Source organism: Thamnophis elegans, chromosome 8 (assembly GCF_009769535.1).
Source record: "Thamnophis elegans isolate rThaEle1 chromosome 8, rThaEle1.pri, whole genome shotgun sequence".
Classification (NCBI taxonomy): domain Eukaryota; kingdom Metazoa; phylum Chordata; class Lepidosauria; order Squamata; family Colubridae; genus Thamnophis; species Thamnophis elegans.
Genome location: NC_045548.1, coordinates 45,885,361 through 45,907,792, shown reverse-complemented (window position 1 = coordinate 45,907,792; position 22,432 = coordinate 45,885,361). Strand labels below are relative to the sequence as shown.

The window sequence follows — 22,432 nt, the reverse complement described above, 5'->3', positions numbered from 1 at the left end:
ATAGGTTTGTATTTGAGACTAAATTAATAAAATGCTTCATGCTCATTTTTTCTTGTTAATTCTACTTATGTGGATTTAAACACAATTTCCATAAATTCAAGAGAAGGAAACTATTTACTTTCAGGCTGAACAAGTTTCTGATAAGTTGTAATGTATTTTGATGAACTAAGATGCATTTTGATTATATTCTTTTCTACTTTTCTTTTTAAAAAATCACAACACATCTTATGGTACAGACCACATTTCTGTATGCTGCTATTTAGACTATCCATTAAAAGCAATTAGTTCATCAAAAAGATCAGGAAGTGACCTTCCATGGTTCCCTAACATAGTTGAAGCTCTATTATCTTGGAAGGTTTATAGAAAGCTTGTTCATCATAAAAATGGGTTGGCTTGTCAAGGATTCAATCAAAATGAGGTCTTAGCACTTTATTCATTGGTCAAGTATCCCTCCCATAAATGACTCTCCCGGAAAGTGAGATTATTCAGTGGAAGCAGAGCTCCACCACTCTACTTTCTGAACCATCTGAACGGAACAACAGATAACAAGAGAGAAAGCAGGATTCGGTTCTGTCATGAATGACCAGGAGTTGTATCCTTGAAAAGTACTTCACAAGGTAAGTAACACATTGCTTTCTATAATCTAGTGAGCTACTCTTAATTTCTTTACAGGAAAACTTTTTTTTGCCACATAAAAATCCTTTTATTTTAAACATACATTTGATATCATTGTTCTCTTCAGAAAATAAGCAAATCTGAACAGATGTAATCACTTTTGTCAACTGCTTTAATTCCTAAACTTAATGTTTTCTTTAACATCATTTGGCCTTGTTTGTATCTTTGTTTTCCTTATTGTTCTCTTTAGTTCATGTGAATATATATTAATTTCTCATTTCACATTTTCTCAACAATCCTGCCATGTTTGGAAAGCCCTTTTTAATCTCCTTTTTCTGGTAAAGTCCAAGTTGTGTTTATTCTACCAATTTACTCAGCATTATTTAGGATAAATTATTTTCTGCTATTCAATTTATAATTAATTTTCTGCATCATTTTACGAATCTTTCATTCTTCTCTTGAAGAAATGCTATATATTCGGCTTTAAAAAATTATAAATAGAACTTTGGAACTATTGTAAATAAATAAATATTTCCAAGGTATTACTGATAGAGAACTTCTCAGATAAATTTCTCTAGATGTTTCAGAAAACTTTAATAAAAATCTTTAATCAAATATCAGAATATTTTAATGTAGAAACAGACCATATATACCTTCTGTTACATAATAATAAATACTCCTTCCATTAAGGTGTCATATTTTAGCTTAATTAAGTAGGTTTTCATGGCTGTAATCCTACGTATAGTTTACTTGGAAGTAATTCCCACTAATTCATTGGGATTTGGTTTTAAATAAATATGCTTTAGATAGTGCTGTCAGAATCTTAATTTTTGAAAGAATTCTTCTTTTTCAATATACTGCATTTATTAAACAATCATATATTCATCAAAGGTTTGATCTGAGGTTATCTTCAATGAATCTAATTTAGTCTAATGGGTACATTGTTTTATCATTATCAAGCTCATTTTGCACAAACACATATAAAAGCTTTTTCAATCCACTCTGGGGAAAACTATTCTATTTTTTAATCTGTTTATTAGATTTACTATCTTATGTAAATACATTAAAAAGATATATGAAGTTGTGTCATTAAGCTTCAGATTCTCTCTAGTATCCCTTAAAAATCAATTCCTTTCAAAATGTCCTTCCAAAATTGTTAACACATGTTTTAAAATTGCAGCCTCACAAAGCTTTAAAAAACTGCAGTCTAAAAGAACCTCATCAAGAGTTTACAAATATATCAATGTTTGTTATTCTAGGAAACTAGGATCTTATTGTTCCAGACAGAGTTCAATTGAAGTAAATCACAAAATAATCAGAAGTAATACATGCAGATATGCACAAAAACACATATATAATAGCAAAGGTTATTATTTGCAACTACAATTACAGTTATATTCTATCATCTATCTATCTATCTATCTATCTATCTATCTATCTATCTATCTATCTATCTATCTATCTATCATAGTGAATCTTAAATCATAACTTTTATTACTCTTACTTTAGGAATTTTGTGTCCATGTATGTCTTCAACTCAGTCTTAACTTTGTGTGATTACCTGTACATGTCCACATAATCTTCTTACAGTTTTTTCAGAAGTAGCTTGCCATTGCATTCCTACCCTAAAAGAGGGTAGATGTCCAAAAGTCACCGAGCTGGCTTTTTGCTTAAGGTAGGGTAAAAGGAACATTCTCCCAGTTTCTAGCTCAGGGTCTTTAATCACTGTCTAGGCCACACTGGCTCTCTATTTTGGAGTAAGCACCAGTAGATTCAGTGGGACAGACTGCTGAACAGAGATGAATACGATTGGGCCCTGGGATAGAAAGAGTATGTCTGTCAGTTCCAGTTCTGCCTCAGCCATGAAAGCCAACTGAGTGACTTTGGGCAGTCACTCTCTCTCAGCCCAATGCACCTCACAGGTTATTGTGGTGGGGAAAATAAAAGGAGGAAGGAGTATTGGGTATTTAATGTTAAGCAGCACAAAGAAACAACAGCCCACGACTTGATAGGCAGCCATCCAAATCTCAATCAATCTCAATCAATCAATTAAAAAGCCACACACAACCAGGCACGCATAGAATAGCCCAAAGCATACATTCTGGTAGAAAAAAGTTTCCTAATCAGAATGAGTCTGAAAGCTCGGAAGACTGAACCTCTGGTCTACGTGATTGGATCCTGCAATATTATGTATGTTCGCCACTTTGAGTTATTTCTAAAATAATAAAGGTGGTATACAAACAAACAGATTATCCAAATGAAAGTTATATTAAATGTGAACATACACAGATATATTCATGCTATCTCAAACTAACATAGAAAGACAGAGACTACTGTGTTCCATCCTAACTGTTCCACCCATTTCTCTTTGTATTCCATCTTTTTTGGTTTTCAGAACTGCCAGCTGTAAGACTCCTTAGTGATAAGAACTGAAGAGTCCAAATCAGTGTGGCTTCTCTTGAAAGCATTTCATTGATAAAACCACAGAATCCTATAATTTTCATTGAATGAACATTCTTAGAATCCATTGGTTTCTCTCAAGAGACTATGAAAGTAACTGGATGATATCAAGGTTGATTGACAGTTTTGGACTGCAGGACAAAAAGATGAATGGGTGAAGTCAGACTTAACCCATTTCTTTTAATTTCCAAATTCTGACAAAAGGAAAAAGAGGTCTCTACATTTTTAAATTTTATGGAGATAATTTTGACCTAAAACAGCTAAGTCCGAAGAATTTTGACTAGATATATGGATGATGGGCAAATTCTTTTTGACTCTACTTTTTTCTTCTTTAGTCAACTTTTGGGCTTCTTTCCCCCAGCTTGTTGCCATCCAAATTTGCTGGATGGCACCATGCAGGATATGCTGGAATTTACGAAAATGGGGGAAAACTGCATTAAAAAAACAAATCAACTAATTCAGGTACTATGAAGCAGTTATTGACCCAGTCCCATCTTTGGGACAAAACCTTGGATCAATCACTCTCTTTCAGCCCTAGGAAGAACGCAACTTCTTTAATCTAGCTAAGAAAACTGCAGTGCCTCACCAAGTAGCTGTTAGAAGTTAGCACTGACTTGAAGGCATTCAAACTAAAATAATAAATCTGGTACTAATGTTTATATTGTGACAGCTGTTTGTAGCAGTTATATAGATGGAAGGAAAGATTATAAAGGAAGAGAAATAGATGTTGCAAAGGAAACCAATTAAAAACTATCAAAACTATCATTCTCCATTGCTGGTCTTTAGGAAGCAATAATTTTATGATACTTTGCTGCCCGTTTCAGATTTGCATCTATTAAAGCTAATTATGAAGAATGCTGAAATTTAAGGTTTTCAGCAGCCCTTTCCCTTCTGGCGGGGTCTCGTTCCTCCCTTCACAAGATGCTCGTCTCCATTTCAACTCACTGGCAAGACTCCTACTAGAGATGGGAGTTGTAGCTCTAGATAGGACTTCTAGCTTCCTAATGGCTTGGTCGCTACTTGCCTACTGAAGAAGGTAAATTCAGTAGAAGGAAATGCTTGCCAAACGCTGTTCGCTTGGCCACTGTTCCAACCTTACTTTCTTCATGGTCCCACAGACGCCCGCCACTTAGAGAAGAAACCAACTTTCTCCCACGCGCCGTCCGCTCTTTGCGGCGTCCTTCCGCCCCCCGTGGGCGTGTCGCGCCAAGCGAGCCGTCGGAGGGAGGGGTTCACTTCGGGAGGCGCGCATAGGGTGTTTCCACAACTTGCTTCTTTTCACGTCCTGGTGCTCAGGTTGCCTCTTGAAGTCCCTCCAGCCAGGAGCACGCTAGCCATGAAGAGCTCGATCCTGAAGTGGTTTCAGAGCCGCGACCAGAAGCAGCGGCACCCTTCTTCTTACGAAGGGGTGGTGTGCGAAGCCGACACTTGTTCAGTGGCCTCGCAGGATGTCTTTAAGGTAAGGTGCCTGCGCGCAATACCCACTGTAGCTGCCTCTGGGAATCGGTGGGACGCGAGAGGGAAATCCTGAGTGGCTTATTCGGAGCACGACAAAGAGAGTACTAGGGGCAGGGATGCTGACTGCGCCGGGGAATGGAAAAAGTCAGGAGCAGAGGAGGTGAAAAAGCGAGAGCAAGCGAGAATCCCGTCCTGCACCGGACTCCCAACCAATCCATAGGATCATGGAGAAAATCGAAGGGTTATTTAGCTATATACTATTTCGTCCACATCGCTCCCGTCCACTTTACAACCGGCTTCTTCAGTTTTTGATTTATTTTTTTAAAAAATCCGTTCTCCAGTTTTGTAGGGAATTGGGGACTGAGACCCAGCTCATCTGGAAAACTCTAGTTGGACCATCCTGTCATTACACAGGTAGATGAAGGATGTTGGATTTAATTATCTAACTGGGTGCCAGAAACTGGGATTCTGTGTTAGGTATGAGAAAGCAGATTTCAGGCTTCCAAGATCAGTTTTCTGTTTTGGGGACTGATGTTGAGATCTTTCATCTAAAGCCATGCCAAAAGTAATGGCTTAATAAAGGCAGTGAAAGTTTCACTGAGCTGGAAAATCTACAAATGGTTGGTTGCAGAAAAGGCAGCATCTACTGAATCTAACTTAACACTTCGAAACTGGCAAATGTTGATGTTGATGTTTAATGAATTTATAGGCCACCCAATCCCGAAGGACTCCGGGCGGCTTACAACAATACATTTAAAAAATAGAAAAGTTAAAAACACAGAAACATAGATTAAAAAAGACCACAACATACACCCAGTCAATCGGGGCTGGAACTCAGTCATGAGTTCAACAGCCCAGGGCCTGCCGGAATAGCCAGGTCTTAATAGCCTTTCGGAAGGCCATGAGAGTGGGTAGGGTCCGGATCTCTGGGGGCAGTTTATTAACATATAAATAAATGTTGGATGATGACTCAGTGATGTGCTGTACATTAATGAAACACCGAGGCTGGGAATTAAACAATTAGCAAATAAAAATTATATTTACTTAGCGTGTTTTGAAAACTAGTGCCATTCATTAAAAATCTGTGAAACCTTTGCTTTAAATTAAAATCACTTTTTGGCTGAAATTTTCTACTGTATATCATTTTTATTCAAAACACGGAGTAGCCTTAAAGCCAACATTCTAACCTTTCATTGTGCTTTCAGTATTTTTAGTGTTCCATTGTTGAATTTTAATTGTTGACAAACTAAGTGTATTTAATTTTTGTACCAAGTCGTTCTGGAGAATAGTATTAACATTAAATATTAATAGTAAATTAAATAATTTACTATACTCAACAGTAAATTGATTATTAAAATATTCTAGAGAATTCTGATAATCATCCTAAATGTTTGTAATAGATAAATAGATGTGTCTGTATTCCACATTTTATATTGAGATTTCAACCATATATATAACATTGTTAGAAGAGTAGATTATAATTTGGATATACAGTCGGACCATAAAAAGCTGATTTTTTTTCCAAAATGTAATCTAAAACAAACTTCATTGACATATTTTTGCCATTTATAACAGTTGGAATTTTTGTTTTCTTAATATAATACACTTTAATGTCCTATTACCTTATGCTAAAATATAGCTTTTTCTGCAATCCAATTGTTGTATTACTTAATATTCCATCAAATATGCTTCAGCATAGAAATTTAATACTTTCTGAGGGAGGCGCTATCTAGGCGGGCTAGACCTAACTCAGCAGAATTATTATCATGTTCCCAGGATCCTTTTAGACCTAAATAAAATAAACTGTAGTAATTAGATCAAAGGTCATGTTAAATAACTGCAGTTCTGCTATAAGTATAGTCGATGAACCTTTGTAGTGATGGATGAATATTTAATAATTCACTGTCAACATATTGCATAATAAAGAGCTACTTAAAAACATTAATATAATTTGGAATTTCTGTGGTACCAGACTAAAATTGCTTAAATCTCAATTAGGTGATCTCAGATGGAAATACTTGCAGACTTCGAAGTTTCATTAAGAAGAATCGTGAAGGACTTAAAAAACTGGATCAGCTGAATGCTACACCATTGCATCATGCTGCAGGAAGAGGTCAACTTGAGTTAATGCAAATGATCATGGATGATTCTTCATTTGAAGGTGCCACAATATGGTTAAGGCTGAATGCAAATTCAGTAACTCAGAAGGACAGTGAAGAGTAAATTATTGTTTGTCATATATCATGCTGACTGCTGTGACCTAATAAAACATAATAATCATTAATAACACACTGTTGGGGCCACATCATTCTGCTGCACTCTAAAAATGGCCATTTGTGCATGTATCTCTATGTGCATCTGCAGACTCATATTTATTTGAAATGTTTTGTGATAAAAGAAACTAATTAGAAGAAAGTTGCTTCTTCTGAACACAGAAAGATATACCGTATTTATCGGCGTATAACACGCAGTTTTAAAACTAAAATTGCAAGCTTAAACCCTGCCTGCGTGTTATACGCCGATACTCCGGGTGGCAGAAGCCCGGGACCCAGTCAAATTCGCTGTGCAAGGTGAAACGGCCGGCAGCAGCCCTGCTCTCCTGCTGCGGCTTCTGTTTCAATAGGGAAGAAAACTTCCTTTCGCTTCCCGGGCTTCTGCCGCCCGGCAGAAGCCCCGGGACCCAGTCAAATTCGGGAAGCGAAAGGAAGTTTTCTTCCCTACTGAAACAGAAGCCGCAGCAGGAGAGCGAGGCCAGCGTCCGTTTCAGTCGCTTCCCTTCTCCGTCTTGATTGCTGGAAGCAGTAACAAACGGCGCGTCCGCTCCGCATCGCCCTGACAACCACCCCAGCCGGCGGCTGCCAGGCCTCGCTGGAGTCAATTGCAAAGCTGCGTTCAGCGCTTTGAGGACCTGAGGCATCTTGGGAAATGTAGTTCCCTATCAGAAAGAATGGAGTAGCTGCGAATTTGTAACAACATAATATAACTTGGTGCTTCGCAGGTTACGAAAATCTCGTTTGATTTGCACACTGTTTTTTAAAAGTTAGATAAAGAAATTATGCTGTGAAAGCGACTAGATAGCCCCCCTCCCCTTCCTGTGTGTGAGAAAGGGAAGGAGAGGAAGGAAGGAGGGAGGGGGGAGGAAAAGAAGAAGGGAGGGGGGGAGAAGATGGAAGGAGAAAAGATGGATGGAAGGAGAAAGAATGGAAGGAGAAGGAGGAAGATGGAAGAAGAAAGGAAGAAAAAGAAGAAGGGAGGGAGAAGGAAGGAGGTAGGAAGAAAAGGGGAAGAGAGGGAAAGAGCAGAAAGACAAAGAGGATGAAGTTGATAGGCAAGAGGAAGGGGGAAGGAAGGGAAAAAAGAGGGAGAGAGTGAAGATGAGGAAGAGGTTTTTGGTTTTCCAAAAAGCAGTGATTCTGATTAAGTTTTTTTGCTCAAAGAGGTGTTTTTTCATTTCATATTTGCCTTTTAAGAGGAGTTAATGTTATAATTCATGTTCTAATGTTATAAATTTTAATCCAACATTAAGTTCCGAGCTTCCAAGTCATTTATTTTTAATGAAAAAAATTTTTACTCAAATTTTTGTGTTAAAATGGGGGGTGCGTGTTATACGCCGGTGCGTGTTATACGCCGATAAATACGGTATTTTTCTCCAAGCATTCTTAACTTGCAGATATTCTAAAGTTATCAGAAACATATGCAAGAGAAGGATGGTTGGTGCATACCTTTCCATGTTCAGATGAAGCAACTTTCTTTTAATTAGTTTCTTTAATCACAAAACTTTTCAAATAAATATGAGTTTGCATGTGCACACAGAGAGATGGCTACTACTGAAATAGGAAACAGTGATTTGCACCAATCTTAGTTTGATCCATGTAAAACTTTCCAGTTGTGAAAAATATATTAAGAAGAGAACAGAAGCTTAGATAACGATAGGGAAAACTATACGAGTTATTTCAATCTTCTGAAGTTTCTATCTGACAGGGTCTGGAAATCAACAAGTCCAAACAGACCAATCTGTTGAGTAATCATCATTCTTTGTATATGTTATTGTTAGAGATGGTGCAGTGTTTCTTCATTAAGATACTTTTAGCCATTGCTTTTGCTATTGCTCCAAATTTAAGGAACTGGGTAAATTGTTTCTATAAGCAAAGCCATGTGTTTAGTAAAATTCCAGTTGTTAGCATATTTTGGAGGTCTTCCCTTCCGTTTTAAATGTCTGCATATTTTGCAGCACTCGGGAAGTGCTTTTTAGATCCTGATTATCTACTGGGCTTATGATACTGGAGGCCGAGAGGGATTGTAGGACACAGATAACATTTTCTTAAAAGAATGGAGGAGTGTATGGAATTTAATGTATGTGATATATGCAGTTTTGCAAAAGAAGCAAACAAGAAGAGAAAAATAGTTGACATCTGTGAAGCACTTCACAGAGTATCGCTCGTTTGATGTGACATACGGTAGCAATAACTTCTTGATAGAACATTAGAAATTCACAATTTCTATTCACAATTTCTGAATTATTCATAAATACCCTGTTTCTCCAAAAATAAGACCTCCCTAGATAATAAGCCCAATTGGGCTTTTGAGCGCATATGATAAAATAATCCATCCCCCCCAAAATAATCCCTCCTCAAAAATATTACAACACAACAACAGCCATGTTGTTGCCTCCTACTGCACCTCAAAAATAATAAGACCTCCCTCAAAATAAGGCCACGTGCTTATTTCGGGAGTCAAAAGAAAATAAGACCCTGTCTTATTTTCGGGAAAATATTAAGATTTAAGATTAAGATTTTATTCAGTTTGTATGCCGCCCTATTCCCGAGAGACTCAGGGCGGCTAACAATCAGAAAGGGGAAGGGGGGTACAAAATAAAAATAAAAAGACAAACAGTTTAAAAACACACAACAGTCGTAACCTCGGCTGGGGCTGAAAGATTTAACTGCCCCAGGCCTGCCGGAACAGCCAGGTCTTAGTAGCTTTGCAGAAAGCCGGAAGGGTGGTAAGGGTCCGGATCTCAACAGGGAAATCATTCCAGAGGGCCGGAGCAGCCACAGAGAAGGCCCTCCCCCGAGGAGTTGCCAGTTGACACTGGCTGGCAGATGGAATTCGGAGGAGGCCTAATCTCTGGGATCTGATAGGTCTTTGGGAGGTAATAGTCAGGAGGCGGTCTCTCAAGTACCCAGGTCTGATACCACGAAGGGCTTTAAAAGTAACGACTAGCACCTTGAAGCGTGTCCGGAGACCAATAGGCAGCCAGTGCAGCTTGCGGAGGATAGGTGTAACGTGGGTGTACCGAGGTGCACCCACGATCGCTCGCGCGGCTGCATTCTGGACAAGCTGGAGTCTCCGAATACTCTTCAAGGGCAGCCCCATGTAGAGTTCATTACAGTAGTCGAGTCTTGAGGTCACGAGGGCGTGGGTGACTATCCGAAGGGCCTCCCGGTCCAGATAGGGTCGCAATTGGTGCACCAGGCGAATCTGGGCAAAGGCCCCCCTGGTCACAGCCGACAAATGATGTTCTAGCATCAGCTGTGGATCCAGGAGGACTCCCAAATTGCGGACCCTCTCTGAGGGGCGTATAATTTCACCCCCCAGACTAAGAGATGGAATAGCTGGACCATCCTTGGGAGGGAGCATCAATAGCCACTCAGTCTTGTCGGGATTGAGTGCCAGCTTGTTCGTACGCATCCAGACCCTAACAGCCTCCAAGCACTGGCACATCACTTCCACCGCTTCACTGAGTTGGCACAGGGTGGACAGATACAGCTGCGTATCGTCCGCATACTGGTGGTACTTGATCCCATGTCGTTGCATGATCTCACCCAGTGGCTTCATGTAGATGTTGAATAGGAGGGGGGGACAGCACTGAGTCCTGTGGCACCCCATAATTGAGGGGCCTGGGGGTCGATCTCTGACCTCCGACCAACACCGACTGCAACCTGCCCGAGAGGTAGGAGGAGAACCACCGGAGAACGGTGCCTCCCACCACCACCTCCCACAACCATCGCAGAAGGATACCATGGTCGATGGTATCGAAGGCTGCTGAGAGGTCAAGAAGCACAAGGATAGAGGAGCAGCCCCTATCCCTGGCTCACCAGAGATCATCGATCAGCGCGACCAAAGCAGTTTCCGTGCTGTAACCAGGCCTGAAACCAGACTGAAAGGAGTCCAGATAATTGGTTTCATCCAAGGACCGTCGGAGTTGAAAGGCCACCACTTTCTCAACAACCTTCCCAATGAAGGGGAGGTTGGAGACTGGACGATAGTTACTCAAGATGGCTGCGTCCAGAGACGGCTTCTTCAGGAGGGGTCTCACCACAGCATCCTTTAGAAGGAGCGGGAAAGACCCCTCCCGGAGAGAGGTGTTAACTATCGTCTGGATCCAGCCGCGTGTCACCTCCCTGCTGTGACCAGCCAGGAGGGGCACGGGTCCAGTATACAAGTGGAGGCATTCACTGCTTCCATGGCCTTGTCCACTTCCTCAGGTGTGACAAGTTGAAACTCAGTCCATAAACTCCACTCAAGACCTTCCCCTGTACCTCGGCTGGCACTGAGCAATTGGAGTCCGAGCGACTTTATCCGCTAGAAACTGAACAAATTCGTCAGCTCTACCTTGTAAAGGATCATCCGCGTCCCTCCCTTTCAAGAGGGAACGGGTTACTCTAAGCAAGGCAGCTGGGCATGATTCAGCGGATGCAATAAGAGCGGCAAAATGCGCACATTTCACCGCCCGTATTGCCACGAGATAGGCTCTGACATAGGCTCTCATCAGTGCTCGGTCTGACTCAGAGTTACTGGCCCTCCAGCGGCGCTCTAGACGTCTCTTCTGGCGCTTCATCTCCCGGAGTTCCTTGGTAAACCAAGGGGCCCTCCTGGATCTGCTACCTTGGGGAGGTTGTAAAGGTGCAATCTGGTTAAGAGCCCCTGCCGCCACTTTATTCCAGGCAGCGCCCAAGGTCTCCACCGGACTGCGGGCGAGAGCGTCAGGTATTTCTCCAAGCGCCGTCTGAAATCCCATAGGGTCCTTCAGGCGCCTGGGGTGGAACCACCTAATCGGTTCCTCCTCCCTACAGTGGGGGATTGGTTTCCGAAAGTCAAGCCTCAGTAGGAAGTGATCAGACCATGACAAGGACAAGATCTTAATACCCTTCAAATCTAGATCACGTCTCCACTGCTCCGAGAGAAATACGAGGTCAAGCGTGTGACCCGTTAAGTGAGTCGGACCCTGAATTACTTGGGTCAAGTCCATGGCTGTCATGGAAGCCATGAACTCCTGCACACCGTCAGAGTGCTCACCGAGCGAAGGCATGTTGAAATCCCCCAGTACCATAAGCCTGGGGAACTCGACCACCAGCTTGGCTACTGACTTGAGGAGCGAGGGGAGGGCTGTTGCAACGCTGTTGGGAGGAAGGTACGTTAACAACAAGCCCACTTGACCCCCAAGGTCCAACTTCACTAGCAAGGACTCACACCCGACAAGCTCCGGAGCAGGGATCCCACGAGGAACTAAAGACCCTCGGATGATGATAGCCACTCCCCCACCCCTTCTCTGGGGTCGTGGCTGGTGAAGCACCTGAAATCCTTCTGGGCACATTTCAGTGAGGGGGACTCCTCCCTCCAGGCCCAGCCAGGTTTCAGTAATACATGCCAGGTCTGCCCCCTCGTCTAATATTAGGTCCCGGATGAGGGGAGCCTTGTGAACCACAGACCTGGCATTTAGCAACAACAGCCTAAGACCAGGGCCCTGACAACTCTCACCATCTGGCCTTGGAGTGGAACTAATAGGGCCGGAAGGAGGGATCGCTGTGACATAGCGGACCCTCCTTCCCCGGTAATGGCTAGCCCTAAAGTTCCCGCCATACCTGCCCCTCCCCGTACATACACATCTAGTTCTCAACTCACAAGTATTCGTTTACCAACCATTTAAAGTTACACAGATGCTAAAAGTGATTTATGACTGGTCATCATACTTACAACTGTCACATCATCGCTGTAGTCATATGGACACAATTTGGGTGCTTGGTAATGGCACTTGTTTATAACAGTTGCAGTATTTTGGGATTATGTGATCATCACCTGCAAACTTCCCAGCCTAGGCAGTGAGCAAAGTGAAAGGGGAAATTTGGATTCACTTAATGACAGGATAATTTGTTTAAAGGCCATGGCAAAAAAATCTAAAATCAGGCATGGTCACATGTTTATTCACATAGCCCTGACATCACATACTGATGGAAGTTCTGGTTCCATTTGAAGTCATAAATTGACTTCAACTCAATTCATGCAGTATGAAATGCATCTACTGATCTTTTGAGAACATATTATAAGCATGCACGTACATTTGATGGTTTAAATGCAGAAACTTGAGAATACATACAGAATAAGGTTTCTGCTGTAAATCTTGGTTCCTTCATTAAATTTATATTTCCATTTACAGTTTATTACAGTAGTATTATATAAAGTACAATATCATTTTATGTGAAATAAAAATGTGAATTAACATTTACTCAATTTTCCTGTCTTTGGCATAGTTCTAAATGTAACAGACTCGTGTGGAAATACACCACTGCACTGGGCTACAAAAAAACAACAGACTGAAAGTGTTAAATTACTTCTCAGAAGAGGGGCCAACCCAAACATCCTTAATTCCAATATGATTTCTCCACTTCACTGGGCTGTGTTGTATCTTTTAAATGATTTAGTTAAGGTAAAGCTCCATTTCCAAATTCATATGCAAATAAGTTGGTGAAGTTAAAAAACAAGATCATCTCATGGATATTTATAGAAGTTAATGTGAATAAATGGGGATTAATATGGTACATCTTGATTTTTGGAGATTCTGAATTATAGACAGATGAAAAATGCTGCATTTTATTATCTCTGCTCCTAAGTGGAAGCTAATCTAATCTTTCAAATTCTGATATTGTTCTTCAGTTTTTAAAAGCTACCAGATAACAGAAATTAGCAATTTTGTTTTATTCATTGAAGGCAAAATACAGAGGATAGTTTAAACCAAGTTTTAAAATTTTGGCTTTCAGGAAAAGGTTGTTTTCTGTTCTTTTTTTAAGTTCTATTGATTCCTGGTGAGTCCCTGGACAGTTTTTTTCAGCTGGTTTCATGCCTAAAATAGGACTAGAATTCTCAGTCTCTTGGTTTCTAGCCTGATGCATTAACCATTACACCAAACTAGCTCTATCAGGAAATTATATTGAAAATAGGGGATGTTCTGATGTAATGAGGATAAAGTGATGGAAAGTGCAGGGCAGGAAACCCCAAGCCCCGGGACGCAGAGTGGTACCAGTCTGCAGCCTGTTGGGAACTGGGCGGTGGAAGCAAAGCTTCATTTATGCATGCACAATGCAAAGCTTCATTTGTGCATGCACAAGATCTAGGTTACATGCGCTAAACCATCCCCTTCTCCCTACTACTGCCTCCACTGCTGGTCAATGGAGCCAGAAAGATTGGGGACCACTGGTGTAGGGCTCCGTATTAAGAAGCACAATGATCTTGACAAACAGGAAGCTAAGATTTCTCACAAATGAAGGCAATTGGATCCCAGTAAGATTTCTTCCTTAATGTAATTTTATGATGAGCAAACATGATACCATTTGGTATTGTATACATATAGTTGAAAGTTTGTTATTATACTGTGGTTTGAAACTCTAGCCCAGAAACTGAGAGACTCTGTCCTGATTCTGCCTTAGGCACAAAATATCTAGTTATTTTCTCTTATCTTTAGAGAGAATGAAATGGGAAACCATTCTCAAAACTGTTGTAAGAAAACTCCAGAGACTTGTGAAGGGTCATCATTATTACATTAGCTAGTCTTATTTGCAGTTATTAATCTATATATAGATAGTCCTCAATTTACAACTATAATTATTCCAAACCAAGAAGAATGTAATTAAATGTGCCAATACAGGTAGTCCACAATTTACAATCATAATTGAGCCCAGAATTACAGTCATAAGTCATTGCAGTCATTAAGCAGGTTACCATATGACTGGACCTGTTTTGATGACCTTTTTGTGGCAGACATTAAATAAACATGGTAGTCATTAAGTGGAGGGAGGGAGGGAAAGATGAAAGGAAGGGTGGAAGGAAGAGTGGTATGCTGAGTGAGATAAAGGAAGACAGGCAGGCAGATTTCTGATGCTCCCTGGTGGCTTCCACAAACCTTCAGGCCCTAACTTTGAATTTAGCATCATGATTTCTGATTTTCTTAATTGTGTCATTACAGAAATCTCAGTCTTAATTGAAGCCACTGTTATATAGTAGCTTACATACAAAGTATACCTAAACACTTACTATAGGATCCTGGAAGTCTAGAGTATATGCATTCAATTTACAAATAAGAGCTACTATTTATTTGAACTTCTAGACTTTAAAAAACTGCAATATTGGAATTTTGCTGTAAAACAGTACAGCAGTGAGGATTGGAAATGGGGTGTAAAACAGGTTGTACTAATTGTATACTATTTTTAAGACACAGTGCTAAATCACAAATCTGGTCAGAAACCATCAAGTGATTTATAATTGGATAACAAGACTAAGCCTGCCAGTTATGATCATATGTGTGTTTGTTACAGTATAGCCTCTCTAAGAATAGTATAACAGTGCATTGACAGAAAACATTTACATTTTATTTGAATATTTAGATTTTCCTTGAATGCAGCACTACTGATGTAAATCTGGAAGGAGAGGGTGGGAATACACCAATATTAGTAGCATGTTACAAAGATAATCCTGAAGCACTGAAACTTCTGGTATGTATAACAAATGTATATATTTTTGTCAATGTGTTTGAATTGTCCTTTGTCTACTACTTACACTCTTTTTACAACTTCGTGTTCTTGAGGTTTGCGATGTTGTAATGCTATTCCTTCTCATAGTGGAATATCTATTTTATTAGATATAGTCCTTGATGTGCCACCATAATTTAGCCCACAATTTCATGATAGTTGTAAAATGAGTCACCATATGCCCAGATCAGTTTTAGCCACTGTAATAACAATAGCACTTAGACTTATAGTATATACCGCTTCACAGTGCTTTACAGCACTTTCTAAGCAGTTTACAGAGGCATCATATTACCCCCAACAATCTGGATCTTAATTTTACTGACCTTGGAAGAATTGAAAGTAAAGTAAACCTTGAGTCTCTCAACTGCTGACAGTTGGCAGAGGTACCCTGTAATACTGCATTCTAACCATTGCGCCACCATGGCTCTTTTTTTTACAATCTTGTTTTATAATATTATTTGTGGCACTTGTTAGACAAACACAGCTGTTGTTAAGTTTCCAGAAAAATATTTAAAATTGCAGTCACATGACCACAGGGAGGGGGAGGCACTGGAACTTCAAATCCATTGGATGGGTTTGTTAGAACTTCAAATGGTCACTTACTTACCGGTTATAAGTTAAGGATTATCTGTTGCTTGGTGTGTAAGTATAATATAGTGGTTAGAGGTTTACTGTATTTTCTGTAGTATATTTTTTATTATTGCAATTATTGTTTTAACCTCATTTGCATATGCCACTCAGAGCAGATAATGATTGGAGCAACATATAAGCCTAGTAAATAAAAATATCTGAATTGAATAAACAGCTGGAATTGAATCAAGTGCCATCTTATTGCAATGAGTTACACATTTGTCTTGTTTCTTTTGTTCCTGCAAATTTTGATCATTTTATCCCTGCCTGAAGGGAAGATATTGACTATATGGGAACTCTAGTAATCTCTCTATCATTCCAGTGAAATTTAGGATAATATTTCTCTATTGAGGAAGATGTACTTTAGCTGAGTGAGAAGTACAACTTCCTCCATTCTTTCTAATTTTGGGGCCTCAATTCCACAATTGGAAGAGATAAAACACATTTGTATCAATTAAAAAGGTAAAGGTTCCCTTTGCACATATGTGCTAGTTGTTTCGGACTCTAGGGGGCAGTGTTCATCTCCATTTCAAAGCCAAAGAGCCAGCACTGTCCGAAGATGCCTCCGTGGTCATGTGGCCGGTGTGACTAAACGCTGAAGGTGCACAGAACGCTGTTACCTTCCCACCAAAGGTGGTCCCTATTTTTCAAGTTGCATTTTTTACGTGCTTTCAAACTGCTAGATTGGCAGAAGCTGGGACAAGTAACGGGAGCTCACTCCGTGATACGGTGCTAGGGATTCAAATTGTTGACCTTTCTGATCGACAAGCTCAGGGTCTTAGCCACCGAGCCATTGCGTCCCTTGTATCAATTAGCCAGTGTTTAATATTTTCATTTCTTACAATCTATTTTGATAGTGTATGTAGTGAGTGTGTGTGAAAAGTGTTAGTCAACTTGTCATTTCATAACTGGTTCTCTTTCTTGCAGATTGAAAATGGCGGTGACATTGCTAAAGCGAACAATATGGGCTGTATGCCAGTCCATGCAGCTGCCTTTTCTGGTTCGAAATTATGTTTGGAGATTATTATAAAGCGAGGTAAATGCATTTAGGAAACCTTCCATTAATATTGTTTATAATTGAAGTAGCACTCAGAGGTGTCTCCTTAAAATATTTTAAGATTGTAGGATTTAAGTGGCTGTAAAGTATGTGAGTGTAATAGCCATTAATATGAAAAGGACAAGAGATGATAGGATGTGTTATTCTGCAAGGCTCCTGAGACATGAGGAGGAATAGGACAGTGGTCTAATGGGGTGATGCAAAAGGGGAAATGCTGCCTTATGCACATAATTTTTTGCTATTGGTAAAGTTCTTTACTTTTAAAAAGTGTTAAAATGTTATCAGAGTTATATTACTGTTATTACTCAAAATAATGAAAAAGAATTCCAGTGATTTTTCAGGAGTTACTCTCTTACAACAGAGGAGCTTGGAATACAGGATTATAGGTCGTCTTCAACTTATGACCACAATGGTGCCTAAAATCTTTGTTGCTAAGTGAGACATTTGTTAAGCGAGTTTTGCCCAATTGTATGACTTTTCTTACCATAGTTGTTAAGTGAATCATGGCAGTTATTAATTTAGTAACCTGGTTGGTAAGTGAATCTGACTTCCCCCTTGACTTTGCTGGTAAGAAGGTCACAAAGGTTGATCACATGACCCCAGGACATTGCAACCGTCATAAATATGAACCAGTTGCCAAGCATCCAAATTTTAATCAGGTGGCCATGGGGATGATGCAACGGTCGTAAATGTGAAAAAGTCACTTTTTCAGGGCTGCTGTAACTCTGAACTGTCACTAAACAAACTGTTATAAGTCAAGGACTACCTGTACAAGAGCTGGGTTGCAAAGAAGTAGATGGTAATAGAGAGACATACAGAAAAATTTAACACTTTGCTGTTACTTTAGTGGTTATTTGGAATTTTAAAGCCCACATTGGTTAACTCTAGATTGGAGGGGACAGTTATTGCCTGCTCCTGTATTAAAATGTATTTTTTGTATGTAGTACAAATCATTTTATAAACAGAAGAAGAAAGGAAGGAATAACATAGAGGTTTTATGGTGCATAAGTACACCAGCGTCAGGGACGTGCAGTCAGGGGAGGCAGGGGAGGCGGGGCCTCACCAGTGTCATGAGGAAAAGAAAATAAAAATTAAAAGGAAAAAGGCTAAGGTAGTTGCTGCCAGAATGACTCTGCTTAGTGCTAACTGCAGGGGAAGGCGAGAACTACGGGCCTCCTTTGCATAAGGAATTTTTCGCCTTTTAACCCTTGCTCAGAGTTAAGCAAGGGTTAAAAGGTGAAAAATTCCTTATGCAAAGGAGGCACGTGGTTCTCTGCCTCCTGGTCTGGGAGCAGCAGGTCTTGTCTAAGTTGCCTTTTTCTTTTTACATTTTCATCATGGTGGCCAAGAGGAGAGTTGAAATGATCCTCTGACACAGCTGGAAAAGGTGGGTCCGAGGGAGGGGGCCGGGGGAGGAATTCAAAATTCCAATCATCCATCCCCTATAATATGCAGCTATAAAGTGATATTTGATGTTTGACCGAGTATATAAGTGTAGTAATATGGGACATCATTTTGAAATGGTCAGTTTCCTATAGAAAATTATAGTTATTCTTGAACACTTCCCAAAATTCAAATTCCCAAATAATACAACATGTATGTATTATTTGGTTCACCAGTTGAAACAGAAATAGTTCCTTGAAGAATATTTAAAGTGGTAAAAAGAAGCTGACTTCTTCAAATGAGGAGCCCGGACGAGGCTGGAGCGAGAGCAGTGGAGGCGAAAGGCAAAGAGGGGTGGGGGGGTGTTCCAAGAGGCCCCCTGCCCTTTTTGCACTCCACAAGCCAGACCCGCAGTGGCAAAAGGCTCAGCTCCACTTTTATCACCCCCCCCCCGCTCCAGAGAAACCGGCCATGGGCGAGTCTCTGCAGCCCCGGTTCCATCTTCAAGCAGCCCCGGGAGGAAACGGGCCAGCACTGCTTCACTCCCTGGAATTTCCGGGAGCGGAGGTCCCACATTCCGCTCCCCCTTCCAAACCCTGAGTGGTGAGCCTTTTGCCTCTGTGGCTCTCATTCCAGCCTCATCTGGGGTCCTCTTTGGCGGGCCTGCCAGAGCTTCGGGAGAAAGCAGCAGGAGCCAAGGCTGGCCACTCAGGGCTTGGAAGGGGGAGTGGAATGTGGGTCCTCCGCTCCTGGAAAGTCCAGGGAGGGAAGCGGGGCTGGCCTGTTTCCTCCCGGGGCTGCTTAGAGATGGAACCGGGGCTGCAGAGACTCACCCGCGGCCGGCTTCTCTGGAGCGGAGGAGGGGAGCAATAGAAGCGGAACTGAGCCTCTTGCCGCTGCGGGCCTGGCTTGCGGAGTGCAAAAAGGGGAGGGGGCCTCTTGGAACACCCCCCACCCCTCTTTGCCTTTCGCCTCCACGGCTCTCACCCAGCGATCTTCTGCGGCGGGCGGGACGTACTCCTGGTGGCCTGTGGCTCCAGCACCTGCAAGGTGGAAGTGTTTGCACTGTGGGGTGGGCAAAAGCCAAAAGAAAGTGCCACTTCTGTCTGACATAGAGGCGCCCAGCACCCCGCAGCTGGGTCGGACATACCTGCAAGGTGCAGGACGCCTCTATTTCAGACATAGCTGCTGTGGGAGGGGGGAAGCCGCTTTCTTTCTTTTTGCCTCACCAGCCATAAGCTTCACCGCATATCACTGACCAGTGTGCCTACCGTCCCTGTCCTACTGTTCCCATCTATTTGTACTCATTTCCTTGTTCATGTCCATGTTTATACTTATACCTGTTATCTTGTACATGTTCGACAAACTGAATAAATAAAAATAAAATAAAATAAATAAATGAAACAGCATTTAATTCCGTCAGGATTCTTTACTTTAGAATGCTTTAAATTTTGATAAGATTTGTGGGCTGAATAAATTCTTGTAAAATAAACAGAAGTTGTCAAATATTTGAATAAACTTTTATTTAATTAAATGTATATATTTATTATTAAACATTTTAATAGGAATAACAAAATCAGTAAATTTGTTAATTAATTCTTCTCTTATAAAACTATATCATAGATATTTTTTTTTAATTTTTAAGGTGAAGAACTTGGGTATTCACCTGAAAATCATATTAATTTTACTAATAATGGGAAATGTAGCCCTCTTCATCTAGCAGTCCAAAGCAGAGACTTAGAAATGATTAAAATGTGCATTGAATATGGAGCACAGATTGATCTGAAACAGGTAAAATCTAATAAAACTAATGTTTATTTTACTACATTGATTGTGAGAAACACATGCAGTTTTAAAATACTATTGAAAGAATTTGATATTGCACATAATTCATGCATTGCAATATTTTATTGTTTGTTTAGTTATTCCAATTATGTCTTCATAATTTAATAAGTCTGGGCAGCTTCTGCAATAGGAAAGACATTTATGTTATATTTCTTTTTTCATAGACAGAAATAATGTTTCTTTTTTCTCTACACACTCTATTCTCCAGGAGAGCAGAGATATTTAATTATAGTTCTACGTATCCTGCATGATGGCTGGAACTTTTTGAATTGTAATTCAGCAAGATATGAAGAGCAATATTCTGCAAAAAAGAAATGTTGCCTATAAACTGAATTTGAGTAGAATCAAAAAGGAAGAATCTAGATGACATCCATTATGCTGAATTCTATATAATTTATAAGACTTCAGAAATATTTGGTACAGAAATTAATTGTAAATTTTCTTTGGTTTATATCTCCACTAATAGAATGACAACTGTACAGCTCTTCATTTTGCTGCTACTCAAGGAGCTACTGAGATTCTCAAGTTAATGATGTCATCTTATACAGGAGAGGAATCTATCATTAATGCATTAGATGGAAATAAGGAAACATTGCTCCATAGGTAAGGGTTTTATCCAGACTCCCTATATTGTTTATGATATGGTATTTTCTAACTAATTTTTCACAATATGAAGTTATTTGCATTGGTTTCAATAGCCTAGTTTCACTGGACTCATCATCTAGGCCAGGGGTGTCAAACTCACATTGTTACGTCATCATGTGACATATCATCACTTTTTTCTCTTTCACTAAAATGGGAATGGGCATAGTCAGCATGTGATGCATATAGCCCGCAGGCCACAAGTTTGACACCACTGATATAGGCCTTTGGCAAGAAAGAGTGAGACGTCTCACTTCATTGTCATCTTTTATTGATTTGTTGTAATTCTTTTTTTATTGTTATGAACTGTCCAGTGTTTTTGAGAATCAGGCAGGATGCAGATTTAACAAATAATAATTGTATAACAGAATAGAAGAAAAAGAACTGTGGAAAATCTCAAAACACAAAGACTTGCAAACAGAAGTAAAATGACTATGGCAAAAGAAAGCAAAGTTAGTACCAATAATGATAACCATTATTGGGGGCAATTCCAAAACATCTGGAGCACCATTGGCATTGACAAAATCACTATCAGTCAATTGCTAAAAGCAACTTTACTTGGAACAGCTTACATTCTGCAATTACACTTTTAATGCCATTAAATAGCATCTTCCTGTCCCAGATCCTTGGGAAGGACTGGCTGGCTGCATAAAGATGCAAATCCAGTCTAAACATCTGGCCAACTGAGCAACCAGTCATAATAATAATTGGGCATCCTTAGAACACTAGTATTACTATTAAGTCTACACAGCTACACAGCTCATGGATTTCAGTTATGGTAATTATGAAAAACTCATTTATCACGCTGAACAACAATAAAGAAAAAAAACATCACTGTTGGAAGTTCATATATTCTATACTTGGAAGAGCTTTTACTGTGTCATGATTGGAGACCACAAGTGATAAAAACTAGAGACAAAATATAACTTTATTTCACTATTATGTGCTCATTGTGACATTGGTTTGCTGTTGCTTTTTTCTGCTAGGGCTGCATTGTTTGATCACTGTGAACTGGCAGAGTATCTCATTTCAAAGGTAAACATTTTGCTTTAATTGAATTTGTAAATGAACAGCAATAAAGATTGATATTAAACTTACTGCAATTTTGCATAGTAACATGCATTATGACATGATTTTAAAAATTAATTTCCTGTTCAGATAATATAGTAAATTTACAAGAGGAACACAAATATTAGGAACATATAAGGTCAATGGTGCTAATACCCGTTTATAGTATCAATGTAGGTTAAATGCTGCCAGTGCATCAGTTCTAAGAAACTATACTATATTGCCACAATATCCAAATTAAGTTGTTTGACCAACACAGTCACAACAGAAGCGGTAATGGTTTCCTCTTATCTTCGCTACCGGTTTGGAAATGGGAGAGTGCGCACATTCATGGGTGCTTCGCTCATGAGTGGCGCTTCTGCACATGCCCAGAACTTTCTGCGCAAATGCAGAGTGTCCATGATGGCGGGTGGGCGGAGCCTCCCATCGCTGCTATCGGTTCGCCCAGGACAAACCTGCAGAATACCACCTC

General features: G+C 40.2%; 1 protein-coding gene across 1 annotated transcript in view; it reads left to right on the top strand.

Moving 5' to 3' along the window:
• Nucleotides 1-4,411: 4,411 nt before the first annotated feature.
• Nucleotides 4,412-22,432, top strand: part of TRPA1 (transient receptor potential cation channel subfamily A member 1) — a 54,328-nt gene continuing 36,307 nt past the window's right edge. The window contains 8 exon segments of the mRNA XM_032222923.1: nt 4,412-4,534; nt 6,532-6,694; nt 13,065-13,240; nt 15,192-15,299; nt 16,893-17,001; nt 20,051-20,196; nt 20,717-20,853; nt 21,879-21,927. Coding sequence (XP_032078814.1) covers nt 4,412-4,534; nt 6,532-6,694; nt 13,065-13,240; nt 15,192-15,299; nt 16,893-17,001; nt 20,051-20,196; nt 20,717-20,853; nt 21,879-21,927 — 1,011 coding nt within the window.